The 15,725-nt window shown below is 39.8% G+C and overlaps 1 protein-coding gene across 1 annotated transcript; it reads left to right on the plus strand.

Moving 5' to 3' along the window:
• The first annotated feature begins 210 nt into the window (after positions 1 to 210).
• Positions 211 to 15,325, plus strand: PRRG4 (proline rich and Gla domain 4). The gene is made up of 5 exons (XM_008686837.2): positions 211 to 331; positions 5,334 to 5,497; positions 7,126 to 7,174; positions 8,828 to 8,960; positions 13,827 to 15,325. The coding sequence occupies exons 1-5, from the start codon at positions 229 to 231 to the stop codon at positions 14,059 to 14,061; spliced, it is 684 nt and encodes a 227-aa protein (XP_008685059.1). The 5' UTR covers positions 211 to 228; the 3' UTR covers positions 14,062 to 15,325.
• Positions 15,326 to 15,725: the final 400 nt, after the last annotated feature.

Here is a 15,725-nt window from a genome sequence, read left to right on the forward strand (position 1 = left end):
CCGCAGAGTCCCGGGGCGCGGCATTTGTCTCTAGGCACTCTCGGGCTTTCCGGGCACGGCTCGGGCCGGGAGACCGAAACCCGCGAGCCGGGCGCAGTCGGGCGGCTGCTTGGAGCGCAGCAGGTCGGTGACTCAGTCCCCCCAGGAGCTCAAAGTGCTGAGCCAGAGGCTTTTTTGACTTTTTGTTGTTATTTTGTTTGTTTTAGTTTGTTTGACAGTTACTGGACTATGTTTACACTTCTGGTTCTACTCAGCCAAGTGCCCATAGTTACCTTCGCGTTTCCTCATTGCACAAGGAGTCCGAAGGAGTCCAGGCATGCTGGAGAAGAAGGTAAGCCTGGCTCCCGTGTGCGAGAACACCCCCCCCCCCAGGAACCCCAGCCAGGTGTTACAGACCTCAAACGAGAAAGTGTAGTCTTTGAAAGGACATGTCCCCATCAATCATAGAAGCCTTAAAATATCCTCTAGTTTAGTTTGTGGTCTATTTGGCAATGTTGTGGTTATGTTAGGTACAATTTATACAAATTTATTTCTGTGAGTTACTTTTGATAAATATATATTTAAGACCTGGTTTGTGGTTCACTGAATGGAAAACTTATTTCAACTTCTGAAAAGCAGCGAGTGCCGTTTTTTTAGATGAGGCTATGTGGTAATTATAATGAGCATAATTACTTGTTTTTCCTGGAAAGATGGACAGGGAGTCCAGGATCTAGTCTGGACTTGTTATGAGACCCCGGGGCAAGTTACTTAACCCCTTTCTGCTTGAATTTCTTCCTCTATAAAATGATGGGGGTGGGGAGCGGAATGATCCCTGAGGTCCTTTTTGACATCAGATTGTCTAGTTATCTGGATAAAGTCAGATAGTTGTGGAAGATTAGGTTTGGGGCTTGCTAACCTAGAATTTCATACCTTGTGGGTTCCAGGTCATAAATAGACTGGTTCCTGTCCACATTTCAAAAGTCTAACCTAGAAACCAGAACCAGCAAAGAAAAAAAAATGGCTTTGGCTTCAGCATCCTTCTCCCTCCCTAGTCATTGTGCTTCCCTATCCCCACAACATTCCTGTCCCTTAATCCTTTTCATCAGATCTACTCTCAGCTCATTTTCATTTGGGAAGGATCTGTTACACTAATACTCCTAGATAACTTATTAATGATTAATACAGCTTGGTGTACTAAACCTTCCAGGAAGGGGTGTGTGTGTGTGTGTGTGTGTGTGTGTGTGTGTGTGTGTTTTAAGATAGGATATCTTAACCCAAAGGAACCAAACCCTGATGGCAGAATTCTAGGCAATTGGATAAGCTAACTAATGAGAATAGGGAGAGATTTTGGAAGGAGATCCTTCTTGTTACCTCCCAAGTTCCACCATATATGGGAGTCCACGCATATATAAGGTTGAAGGTCCATACTCAGTGGGACCAGATGCTGATCCCCAGTATCCTGGGGAGTATATTCATTGATTCACATAATGCAGACATAAAAGACATTCTCAAGGACATCACAAACTATGGAAGGAATTCAGAGATCATACTTAAGTGCAGCTGGCTGGAAACATCTATGGGAAATTAAATGAGGAATCCTATTTGTTTTAAAAGCTGATTTGTTCAGTTAGTAATCACTTTATTAACACATACTATGTGCCCGGCCCTAATCTAAGTACTGGAGGTATAGCAATGAAAGACGATAATCCGTGCCGCAGAGGACCTCTTCATCTGATGAGGGGGCGAGATGTAAAGAGATCATCTCCATAAGCTCTGTGACAGAGGTAGGAACAGAGAACTCAAGAGCAGAGCAGTAGCAGTAACCCTGTCCCCGGAGAGCTGTATGGCACAGAAGCCAGTAAGCGGAGATATGAAAAGTAACTAGGAAAATAAGGGACCTTCAGCTGAACTCTGGTAAAGCCCAAGGGTGGAGTTCAAATGACTCAAAAGGAATTCATTTAGAAAACATGGAGGGTCAGGAGAGATGAAGAGAATGGAATATGTGGGTTGGTGGGTTTGAAATAGCGGAATGCACAGACGGCCTCTTGGGATGGCCTAAAATGGGAGAAATAGAAATGGGAAGAGAACCTGAGGAGGCAAATACAAAAGGACTAAGGACAGTGTATCCTCCAGCAGGGGCCAGAGGGCAAATAGGAATTCTCACTGGAAGCTCAGGGTGCTCCCAGAACAAGAAGGTTTGCTTCTTTGGATAACAAACAAATTCAGAGTTACTTAGGATCCCAGTAACAAAGGACAATATTTCATCTAAGATCAAAAGGGAGACAGGGAAAAATTTAATAAAGCGCCAAAGGTCTAAAGTCAACCCCTGACTAAATTAGCACTTTCGCGCTCAGGGATGTGACACACAGCAGCCCCTGGAGGGCACATTTAATTCAGGGGTGAAGACTTTTACTGGCATAAGTATCATTTCAGGAACAATAAAAATGTTTATGATTCTCTCTTTCTTATTTCCAAGTTGAAAGTAGTTCTATTGAGTCCCATCCGCAAGGCACAGAATATTTTTATAACTCACATAACCTACTTGAAGGGAAGACCGACAATGAGCAATTTGGCGCTACTTTCTTACCCCATAAAATGTCAAGATCTGGCCCTATCTGAGAAGTAGCAATACAGAAGCAGATTTCTACTTCTCCATTCTGAAATCAGATTCCATGTAGTGAGTTTAGCTGTTAGGCAGGCCATGAGTTACTTCATCACTGGTTTAGCATTTTAAACCTACAACAAGCTGAGTAATACCAGACTGTACCTATGAATTGCTTTAACTGGTAGAATTTAGGTCCAAGAGTTTCTTCCCAATGTTGAAAGGTGAGTTCATTCATTCATTTAGTAAATCATTTTTTGAGTACCTCGCATGTGTCAGGCACCACATGCGTACTTTAGTGGAACTTTTCCTTCTAGCGAGGGGAACGGAGCGGTCACGAGTAAGTGGTAACACACCACTTGGTGCAAGACACATCAGATGGTGGTGCGTGCTATGGAGAGAAACCAAGTGTAGTAGGGACAGGGAACGCCAGAGGTGGGAGGGGGATGAGGTTTCAAGGTAACATTGAACAAAACCCTAAGGGAGGTGGAAGAGCGAACTGCAAGAAGAAAGTTCTGTTCAGGGGACACAGCCAGTGCAAAGGCAGGAGAGAAGCAGGTGTGTTGGAAGCCAGTGTAGCTACAGCACAATGTTAAAAACAGACCGCAGGGGAGCAAGAGAATCCTAATGAGAGGTGACGGTGACTTGGAAAATTGTTCATTTTGTCTCCATTTGGCGGTAGTATAAAATCTGCAGGAAGAGAAGGGAGAAGAAGGAATGGAAAGATTTTATCCCACTGGTTCATCACACTGTTCTTAAAACAGCTATCACCAGTGATTGCATTCTAGCTTCCGCCTTGGTTCAAACAGCGCATATAGGTTATTCATGACATAGAAATGTATATGCTGGAATAGTGCAGGCCAAGAGAAATGTAATGTAAACTGCATACATAATTTAAGATTTTCTAATAGCCACATGAAAAAAGTAAAAACAGGGGCACCTGGGTGGTACAATTGGTTGAGCATCCAGCTCTTGGTTTCAGCTCAGGTCCTGATCATAGGGTGATGGGATCAAGCCCTGCATCAGGGCTCACACTCAGCACAGAGTCTGCTTGAGACTAAATCTCCATCTCCCTCTGCCCTGTGCGTGTGCGTGCTCTCTCTCTCTCTCTCAAAATAAATAAATAAATCCTTTAAAAAGGTAAAAAGAATTGGTAAAATTATATATATATTTTATTATGTATTTAACTTAACCCATTCTATCCAAAATATCATTTCCAAATATAAGCAATAGGAAACATTGAGATATTTTACTTTTTAATTAAATCTTCCAAATCCAGTGTATACTTTATATTTATAGCACATCTCAATTCAGACTAGCCATAGTTCAAGTGCTCAATAGCCGAATGTGCCTAGGGGCTACTGTATTGAACAAAACCGCCCTATAAGATTCAGAGCTGTTTGGAAAAGTGATTGACTAGTGGAAAAAAATATCTTGGACAAGGTGTGACTGTTCTCACAGGGCTAAGAATAAATGGCCAAACTGAGGACATTCATAAATCAGAATTAGTCTTTCAGGCCATGCTCTCTCATCAGTCCTGAGCTGTCTTTCAATTGCCCACTTTAATATACTCTTCCTTTACAGTAATGGTTAGCGATGTGAAACAGCAAATTCTTGAAAGCATTTGATGTAGTTTTCAGAGTTTCTGAATTCCAGTCTTGGTAATGTGATCTGGAGCAAGATTTCTTAAGCGTTCTTTGTGTGATACCAGAATGAGTTTAAAGTTTGTGGGTTTTGAAAATACTGCCAGGGTGGGATATTTTGGTTTTGTGTTACCCTGTGCTTAACTCTATCATGTTTACCATTTACCTTCCCAGTGAAGGTAGAGGGAGTCTTACAGAGCATTGTAGGCACCTATTTGGGGGATGGAGAGAGAGAGGCAGCGACTTGCTTAGGAGGGGCTGAATGTCTGTTAATTAACCTTATCATTCCCTTATAATTTTATTAACTTAGAAGTTTAAAATTTTATAAGTTTTTAGTATAAACTTGCTCTAAAATTTTTAACATAAATCTATCCATTAATAGTTTTAAAACATAAAGAGAACTTGGTAATTGTTTAGTTCATTTTCCAATTTTACAAATGAGGAAATGGCAACACAGAGATGTAAGTGATTTATCCCAGATAAACAGGCATTAGCTGGGCCAAATCTCAACAAGAATCTCTGCCTTCTAACTCTTAGTCCAATACTCTGTCCGTGACACCAGCCGCATTTTTCTCAGTCAAGATAATAGAGAGCCAACCCTTTAGAAGAGTCTGACCTGTCATTTCCTGGAAATATAATTGTCTGGAGGGAAAAGTGATATTTAAATAATTTTCATTTATACTAATAATTTTGGACATAACCAACTCGAGTATTTTCTGGGCTTATGCTAATATTTGTATCTCACATTTAACAGACATTATTTTTACCAATGGCATTCTTTTTGTTAGAATTTAAAATCATGCAGGTGGCTCAGTCAGTTAAGCAGCTGCCTTCGGCTCAAGTCAAGATCTCAGGGGTCCTGGGATTGAGCCCAGCAGCCTGCTTCTGCCCAGCAAGGAGACTGCTTCGCCCTCTGCCTCTCCCCCACTTGTGCTCTGCGTCTCTTTCTCTCTCTCAAATAAATAAAATCTTTAAAAAAAAATTAAAACCATACAGAAAAGTTTGTTTTAATTTTACATAAAAAGAATTATTCACTTTTTCCACAATTAAAATGGGAATGTTCTGCCCTATTTTTATCAGCCTTTGAAATCTTTCTATTTCTTTATTAGTCTTCACAGCAAAAGAAGAAGCAAACCTTTTCATACATAGACACCTGCTATATAATAGATTTGATTTGGAGCTCTTCACGCCCGGTGACCTAGAAAGAGAGTGCACAGAAGAACTTTGTAACTATGAAGAGGCCAGAGAGATTTTTGTGGATGAAGATAAAACGGTAATTTGGTTGACAGTGTTAATTGGCTGGAAATTGATTAAATCATACTTGAGAAAATGGCACTTTCAGTCATCAGAGGTTTTATGCTTTATTTTATTTTATTTTATTTTATTTTATTTTATTTTTTAAAGATTTTATTTATTTATTTAACAGAGATAGCCAGCGAGAGAGGGAACACAAGCAGGGGGAGTGGGAGAGGAAGAAGCAGGCTCATAGTGGAGGAGCCTGATGTGGGGCTCGATCCCATAACGCCGGGATCACGCCCTGAGCCCAAGGCAGGTGCTTAACCGCTGTGCCACCCAGGCGCCCCCAGAGGTTTTATGCTTTAAATAAAATCGAGATTTTATACCTGTTGTTCCTTTCTACTTCCTTAAAATGCTAATTAACCTATTTAGACTTGGCTTTATACTTAATTAAGTAGATGTACAATAATTGGCAAATTATCAATTGTGTTGTGATTTTGTGTGTGTGATGTTTATTATATTTAAAAACAATCATGAAGTAGAGTGAATTACATTTTAGGATATTATTTGAGTTAGTTCTTGGACTCAGGCTTCAATCATTCTAGACTCAGAGCAATTTTTCCTACCAGTGACCTTATCTTTTCTGATTACTGTATTTATTAACAATCTACTATGTGCCAAGTGCTCTGCCAGAGACTGAGGATACGAAATATTTAGTCTCTGCATTCAGGAGCTTCTTGTTTGGTGTATCTGTGTAATTTAAGGGAGAAACTTCTAGCAGTTCTCCTTTGAAATGTAATTAAATCCTGTCCATTAATCTTGGAACAGTACAAAACCAACAGCACAGTTCCTGTTATAATCTGGCATCTTCTTAAAGAATGTTAAGTGACTCAAATTCTTTACTTTTGTAAATTAAATATTCACAGCTCCTTTTCCCTTTCCTGAAGAGTTCCACTTTACTCTTTGGTCAGTAAGAACAAGGAACTCTAGGTAACCTTCAAATGTGGGCATTAATGGAACTTAGTTCTTTTTTTCTCCCCAAATTGTGCCCAGCCTCTCATTCCCTGCTAATATCTGCCACATCTGCTCGAGAAGGAAAACGAAGTCTGTACTTCGTAGTCGTGCCTGCTGAAATTTTATTCTGTTTTTTCGCAAACACATTTTATGATTTTATCTGCCTTAAAATCTGCCTCATTCTCTCAAAGGACACTAAACTTAAAGAATCTCGGGGATGTCTTTCCCAAGTCAATCCCTTTCAGTACAATCTCCTAGCACACCGAGGGTGCACCGAGCAGAGAAAAATTCAGACTCCTTTTCAAACTTGCTAATGGGGCCACGGCTTCAGCCTCCGCCTTTGGTGCCGTCACGGACTAACGTGATCATTTCACCGCATGCCCGAGCAGGGACTCTGAGCAGGTGAAGGGAGAGTGGCAGGGGACAGTAGTAGAGAGCTGGCAGTCGTCCTCTGACCAATTCCAGAGTCAGGAGAAACCGTGGTGGGTGGCAATGCTTTAATTAAAGTGAGTCACTCTCTCCAGCTTGAATAACCTCGTATTCTAGCTGTGGCACATGCCAAGAATTTACCACCCCAGTCCGGGTCATTGGGATCACATGAAATGATAATAAAACAATGAAATAATCTTGAAAAATTCACCTTTCTCTCAGATGGCGTTCTGGCAGGAATATTCCATCAAAGGACCAACCACAAAATCAGGTAAGGCAAGAAGTGATGGAATTTAATGCTCTTCCCACCCTCTCTCTATTATAATCCATTTTAGTTTCATTGTTTGAGTTTGGTTGTTGCTCAACATACATGCCTTGTAAATCCAGGGATGATTTCTCAATTATACACTGGGCTATCTAAGACGGAGGAAGCCACATTCATCTTTACACACTGAAAATCAAGTTTGGTGAGATACTAGGGAAATGAGATAATAGGCTTAAAGCTGTTTTAAACAACTCAGCTAAGTCAAGACTTGCACAGAATAAAAGTAGGACTCCACTAGTTCCAAGTGGTAACGTATTTTAATTTTTTTTCTCTTTTTTACCATTACAAATAAATGGAATACTTCTGCTGCTAGATAAATTAAAGGTGTTAGAATTAAATAAGTTCTATAGAGGGGAGATCTTTATTTTATCTGTATTATCATCTCTAGCTGCTTTTTAGTCAGATCTTTTTTTGCCAGATCTTCCTTCATTCCCATCAGGTAGAGCCCCAGCTGTGAGGAGACTTTATTACATTGCTATGCTAGTGTCGCTTAGTACAGTTATCTGAGTATTTAATACCAGAATACGCCTAGTTGAACAAAGAATATGTGTAGTCGTTTTTGTTTTTAAGTTTATTCTTTTAGTATCTCTACCCCATCATGGGGCTCGAATTTATGACCCTGAGGTCAAGAGTTGCATGCCCTTCTGACTAAGCCAACCCAGGCACCCCAGAATATATTTAGTCTTGAATACTATCCATTTAATATGACCTATTTATTTTTTATTTTTTTTAAGATTTTATTTATTTATTTGAGAGAGAGAGAGAGAGGGAACACAAGCAGGGGGAGTGGGAGAGGAAGAAGCAGATTTCCTGCTGAGCAGGGGACCTGACTGGGGGCCGGGATCATGACCTGAGCTGAAGGCAGACACTTAAGGACTGAGCCACACAGGCACCCCTAATATGACCTATTTAAGGTAAATGAAATTTGGGGGCACCTGGGGAGCTCAGTGGGTTAAGTGTCTGCTTTCGGTTCAGGTCATGATCCCAGGACCCTGGGATGGAGCCCCACATTGGGCTTCCTGCTCAGCAGGGGAGTCTATTTCTCCCTCTTGTCCCCCACCGGCCCCTCTCCTCCCCTCCCCCCACTCATGCTCTCTCTCACTCTCTCCCTCAAATAAATAAATAAAAACTTTTTTTTTGAAGATTTTATTTATTTATTTGACAGAGAGAGCACAAGCAGGGGGAGCAGCAGGCAGAGGGAGAGGGAGAAGCAGACTCCCCACAGAGCAGGGAGCTGGATGTGGGGCTCGATCCCAGGACCCTGGAATCATGACCTGAGTGGAAGGCAGATGCCTAACCAACTGAGCCACCCAGGCGCCCCTAAATAAAATCTTAAAAAAAATAAAATAAATGAAACTATAACTAGGGCTTTTAAGAAGTATCATTTACAAATTTTTGTCACTAGCGCAAAGACTTTTTAAAGAAATCAATATTATTAGAGTCTTAATTATTAGATTATTATTAGATTATTATTAGATTTTTATGATTATTAGATATTAGATTATTAGATTATTATTAGATTCGGTGTTAAATTAATTGAAATCATAGGCAGTGCTTTTCAGTTGTTATATCTACGTTATTTTATTGATTTCTCTTAAGATGCTAACAGAGAGAAAGTTGATGTCATGGGCCTTCTGACTGGATTAATTGCTGCTGGAGTATTTTTGGTTATTTTTGGATTACTCGGTTACTATCTTTGTATCACCAAGTGTAACAGGCAACAACATCCCAGGTAAGTACCAAGTAAAAATATTGAATTCACTATTATACATTCTATATTGTTATTTTCAAATAGATAAAAATGGCTGCCTATTTTTTAAATAAACATTTTCCTCTAGAATAATTTTAGACATACAGGAAAGTTGCAAAGATCACACGGAGAGTCCCCATCCTTCACCCAGTTTCCCTCATTGTTAACATCTCACATTCCCACAGTACGTTTGTAAAACAAACCAGCCCACACTGATACGTTACTGTTAACTAAACTCCAGGCCTTATTCAGATTTCACCAATTTTGCCATTCGTGTCCTCCTTCTGCTCCAGGCCCCAGTTGAGATAGTACATTGCATTTAGCTGTCATTGTCTCTCCAGTCTCCTCTGGTCTGGGACCGTGGTTTGGTTGCCTAATTTAACACTTACATAGACAATGAAATGATGCTATTTCTAAGATCCTTCGAAAGAATACAAGAGGATTCACACGTGTCAGCTTGATTTTTTAATATTTTCTTCTTAAGCAGGAGGTAGATACCAGTGTCCCCACATTGTTTCCAGAGGTTAAGAAGTCCCATCGGTTACTCTAAGTCACAGCATTAGCAGATCTAGCCATGTGGTAACCCAAATAGAAACAGTGTGATTAGCTTTTAAATTCAACCATTTTTATTGATACTTTAAATAAAAATGAATGAAATAAAATGGTTGCCACTTAAAGATAATAGCCCATTAATAAAGCTCGATAAAAATTCATAACAGCCATAATTGTTTGGACAATAGAACCTCAACATCCTCATTAAAATAAAAAGTTATTCTCTATTATCTCTATTATCTTCTCAGTAAGTGTAGATGAGTAAGTATAAAAATAACCTTATTCAAAAAAAGTACCGGGTGCTAAACAGGCTATTCAAAATTGATGCTTACATAGTCCTCGTTGCGCTTTCAAATTCTGGGAAAAGCTCATCATGATTGTGACCAGGTGACGAAAGGGTTATGGAAACAGTGGTGATGGTGGCACAACATTGTGAATTTAATTAATACCACTGGGCTGCACACTTAAAAATGGTTAAAATGGGGGCGCCTGGGTGGCTCAGTCGTTAAGCGTCTGCATTCGGCTCAGGGCGTGATCCCGGCATTCCGGGATCGAGCCCCACATCAGGCTCCTCTGCTGGGAGCCTGCTTCTTCCTCTCCCACTCCCCCTGCTTGTGTTCCCTCTCTCGCTGGCTGTCTCTCTCTGTCAAATAAATAAATAAATAAAATCTTTTAAAAAAATGGTTAAAATGACAATTTTTATGGTATATATATTTTACCACTATGCATTTTTTTTCTTTATGCTAAATTAAGAGTTTAGGGCAGCAGACATGGAATTAGGATTCATCTATTGGAGGCTAAAACTAAAACCATGGGGCGCCCGGCTGGCTCAGTCAGTAGAGCATGCGACTCTTGATCTCGGGGTCATGAGTTCGAACCCCACGTTGGGTGTAAAGATTGCTTACAAAAAACAAAAACAAAACAAACCGAAGACATGAGAGTAGGCAAGTTGTCTGAGTGTGATGAAAGGACAGAGGGAGAAGGACGGAACCCTAAGGGGTACCCATAGCAAAGGTGCAGAAAGAAGACATGCCAAAAAGAGGGCAGAGGACAGGGGCAACATAAATTGTATTCTGTCCCCAAGCTGGAATTCTTGAACAGCACCCTGAAGCATTAACCTGACCTGTGGGCATGGACAATTGAGTTTGTCACAGACCTCGTAAATCCTATAAAAATCTGAGAAATGAGAGAAAGTAAGGAAGAACTTGCCTAATTGTCTTAAGCCACCGTCTTTTAAGCTGAGAGACTTTTGTTAACTTCCCTTATTTAGCGGGTAGGAAATGAGCAAGGCCTTTCCATTTTCTAGGACTTTTGACTAAAATTTTATTCAGTGTGGCTTTCTCTACAAGTGGGGGAGGAAGTCCTGGAAACTCTCAGACTAATGAAGATCGAGGCAAAATTTGTCTTTGGAGACTCCTCTTTCCTTTTATCTTTCTTTTCCTCCTTATTCATAATGTCTCTCCAGAAAAGTCCATGTGTACCCTCATGTGTAATAATGGTGCTCAGGGCCCGTGATAGCACAGTCATCATTCAGTGTCCTCACGCATGGTATTTTCTTCTCTCTTCTCTGCCCTTCGCTTCATTTTTCTACTTTTCTGCACCACTACATCTTCTTACTTTAGGCCTTTTTATTCTGAAACCTTCTAGCTTCTTGCCTGCCGTAGGTTAGAAGCAGAATTCAAAGGCACAGGGAGCAAATTAGTGCCATTATTACATATGTTTTCTGTGTATGTTATTGTAAAATATTAAAACCCTGAATATCTCTTATTTTATTTTGTTTTACGATTTTATTTATTTATGGGGGGGGCGAGGGAGAGGGAGAGACTCTTAAGCAGATTCCACACTGAGCACAGAGCCAAACACAGGGGTTGATCTCACGCCCCTGAGATCATGAGCGGAGCCAAAACCAAGAGTGGGATGCTTAACTGACTGAGCCACCCAGGTGCCCCTGAATATCGCTTATTTTAAAAGTTAAGAGTAGTTGTACTTAATGTTGGTACAGTATAATGCTGTATAGATCACAGATCATTTTTACACCTATTGTCTTACTTTGATTCTCAGAGCAACCCTTTGATTTTAGGGGACATTGAACGCTACGTTTATAAGACATTCTCTTATTTTGGGATTAACTTTTGAACACTTACTAAAGTACTTTTCATCTATTATCCCCAGAAATTCTTCTAGCAGAGTTATTTGTTCTCTTTCTGTATTTTGCAAGTCTGGAAGTGGGGGAAGTGTGAGGAAATATTTGAGAAAGAAAAGAGTAAAAAATAAGATCATTGTCAGAAAAGTTTGTCTCATTCCTCTGTCAAAACATGCCAAGAAATAGGAGACAAGACCTTTTCATTTCTTAGTTCTTATATTTTATGGAGGAAAATAGGCATAGTATGATGTTGTGGGTTTATTTGAATTATTATTGGTGCATACTTTCCAGTATCAATCATTTAAGATGTGTGTAAGAAATCACCATGTAGGTTATTTAACAACTTTGATGTAATTATGATATTGTTCCTATAGCTCACATTTGGAAGTCAACATGGAAGAGTTTATTGGTTCAACTAAAACATCTGTCTCTCCTGTTCCCTATAAGCAAACAAATAGAACTTTTCGTCCTAAGTTAATGAATGTGGCAAGTGACTAGCCTACCAGGAACCTGTTCCAGATTTCTGACAGAGGAGGAATTGTGTCGAGCCCTCTAAGTAAACTCTGTGACGGATGCTCTCAGTCACCCCCACCTATTGCTGGGCTGACTATCCAGTTCCTAGATTTACACGGATCTTCTTCACTTCACTTCACTTCACTCTCTCTTCAATCACCCTCTCTCCTTTCCTCCAGTTTCATATCTCATGATTACCTCCAAGGAAGAGGTGTTCTGAGGTGCAAATTGACTGCCGTAGTTTGGAAAGTGTACAGTATTTTGAGTCTGCTTAACTGTCTCTTGTCAGGAAAAGTATTGTAAGTATTGACGAGAAGTTGGGGATTACCTATGAATTTTAATTATCTTAATTAGCAGTAGTTCTAGGAACTTTATTTATGCATAAGTACTTCATAGACAGCCAACTTTACAATCTAAACAGATCGATTTACTAATGTTTAAATTAGAATTCATAATTCAATAGTGAGAAGGGACAACACAGGCTCAAGGCACCAGACCCCTAGTGCATTTCAATTTTCATTGGCTGGTGTAGCTGACAGTTTTGTGAAAATGGTGGAACTTGAACTAGGCCATTTTTTTTTTTTTTTAATTTTTGGCCTTGGGTCAACGGAGTGGGGAAAAGACAATAATCTGAAAAAGCAAGCACAGAGGCAAGACAGAGAATTCATTGCACATATAGAGGAGTATAAAGAGAGTATTTTGCAAGAGCAGAGAGCTGTGAAAAATAAGGTGAGGCCAGAATAAGGAAGGCTTTAAAAAGGAGGCATGGGAGTTGAACTTGACTCAGCGGAAAGTAGGCTGCAGGATAGACTTTTGCAAAGAAGAGGGACGAGGCAGAAGTGCTATTTAGGAGGGATGGACCAGGCAGCAGGACTGTAGGGGGAGCAGAGGAGAGAGACAGGCATCACCTGCCGTGATTATCTCTGTGACATCAGTCTCCTTGGCTTGGAATAATGCTGCCTTCCGACAAGAAAGGATTTGGTTTCATGCCATCTTTTGAGAAAGTTCTCATTTAGGAGTGGGAGAAAAGGGAATTAGCATGTTTTGAGTCCTTATTATATAAGCGTTCCAGACACTGCTTAGTTGCTTTACATACAACATTTTTCTGAATCCACACAAGACAACTCTGCTGAGGTAGCTCTTATTGTCCCCAGTTTACTGCGAAGGAAACAGATAACTTGCCTTTGGCCACATAGCTATGAAATGAGAGGATCCAGTTTCACATCCATGTCTGAATCCAAAGCTCTCAATCTCTCCCCTATACCAAGACTCTTTCAGAGTTTATGGGTAAAATAAAACTGTTGTTATATTAATAAATTGGGTTCAAGGGCACCTGCACGGCTCAGTCGGCTAAGCGTCTGTCTTCAGCTCAAGTCATGATCCCGGGGTCCTGGGATCGAGCCCCACATCGGGCTCCCTGCTCCGCCAGGAGTCAGCTTCTCCCTCTCCCTCTGCCCTGCTGGTGCACTCCATCTCTCTCTCTTTCAAATAAATTTTTAAAAATCTTATAAAAAAATAAATAACATAAATAAATAAATTGGGTTCAACTTCTATCAAAATCGTCAGTTGGGTTTTTTAATATTGCCATTTTAACCTAAAAATGCTGCCTTTCTAGACCTAAATGCTATCCCTCTGTTTAGTTCTTCAGCCACCTATGTGAGAGGGGGCAGGCACACTCCCTCCATCATTTTCAGAAGACCTGAGGAGGCTGCCATGACTCCATCACCCCCTGCAGTGGAGGACACAGGATTACCTTCTTATGAGCAGGCAGTGGCACTGACCAGAAAACACAGCGTTTCCCCACCACCACCATATCCTGGGCCTGCCAAAGGGTTTCGAGTATTTAAAAAGTCTATGTCGCTCCCATCGCACTAAGCCCGCCATGGTGGTTTAGGAGATTCCTGTTATTTGAATGGTTCGTTCTCCCCGAACCAAAGAGACATGTTCCTTCAGCCCTTTATGACAAACTGCAAGGAGCAAAGAAAAAATAAGCAGGTGTATACGACACCACAGCAGTTCCGTTGGCATCTTGGACCTGAACTTGATCATCATCAGCTTGATAAGTAACTTACCATTACCAGTTGGATAAGAACCTTGGACTCCATATCCTTGCAGTAAAGAAGAGAGCACTTTTTTTGTTTATTTTAATGGTTCAGAAAATCTGTGTTATGGGTGTCATAGCTAGAACCGCTGAACTATCTTTTGTACAGATAGAGGTTGTACATTTCTCGTCTTATATGTAAAAAAAGAATTTCTGATCGTTAGGTTATCCGAAGTCAGAATATTAGACCCACTTTTTATTAAATAGGATTTCTTTGTAGTTGGAAATAGTTCATAAAATTGGACATTTCAATATAAACCGGTGGCCTTAATATAATCACTTGGTTTAACGTTTTAAATTATTACATAGCATTCACCATAATTTGTAGGTTTTAGTTGTTAACGATCGCTATCAGTCATGTTTTGTTATGGGAGTGGAATAAGTAATTTTAAAAAGTCACTTGCTAGGGAGTTAATTCTTCAGAGGTTACAGGGTTGCAATGGCAAGGATTTGCAAGGGTTGTTATACTATCAAATACATAGGCTTCACATCTAGGAGTGACTAGAACTTGATAAAGTTGCCCATGCTACTGAGGAGTAGACACATCCATTTTCATTGCTAAATTATCTATATACAACTACATAGAATTGTTTCTCTTGAAAATGCGTTGAAGTTTATAAATAATAGTTCGAGAACCTAGAACAATTAATTTACTTTTCTGCTATTAAAATAATACTAACTAAAGTTACCCAGCAATCCCTTGTATCTCTTAATGACAGGACCCAAAACACCGTAAATAATCATTTTAACCTATACTTTGTCTCTTCTTTTAATTGTATATATGACCAGTCTTCCTTAAGAATGTGGTAGAAAATAAGCTATAAACCTCTAGAGCGAGTGTGTTTGCACACATTTATGTGAGTGGGTGTGGATGGAGATGTGAATTTGTTTTCTCTTCGCAGGAACTCAAGAAATAACATACTCCTGATAAATAAAACAGAAAATTCTGTTCTTGTTGTTTTGCTAGGCACTGCATTTTCCTATTATTTAAGACCATTTGTAAAATTGTATTTTGTTTTATAATTTTTACACAAGTGAGACTAAAACCCACATGTATTTGGTAATTCCTTCCGATTAAATGTTTTGAAAGTATAAATCATTACAACGTATGTATGAGTTTTCATGTCACTTTTAAGACAACACGATCTTAATTAAGGCAGATGTAAGCAAGACAATCATTGCAGACTGCCAAACACTTTATCCTCTAGATTTTGGGGTCTCTTCAATTGCTTATCACAAAGAAATCATCTAGCAACATTTAGATATAATTAGGAAAAGTGGTCTTTTTATTGTTTTTAAAGATTTTTAAACGTGGAGCTTGAACTCAAAACCCTGAGATCAAGAGTCACGTGTTCCATGGACTGAGCCAGCCAGGCGCCTCAGGAAAAGTAGTCTTTTTAAAGCCACCTACATTACCTATAAAAATTTTACTACTATA

This window comes from Ursus maritimus, unplaced genomic scaffold (genome assembly GCF_017311325.1).
Source record: "Ursus maritimus isolate PB19 unplaced genomic scaffold, ASM1731132v1 scaffold_23, whole genome shotgun sequence".
Taxonomy (NCBI): Eukaryota; Metazoa; Chordata; class Mammalia; order Carnivora; family Ursidae; genus Ursus; species Ursus maritimus.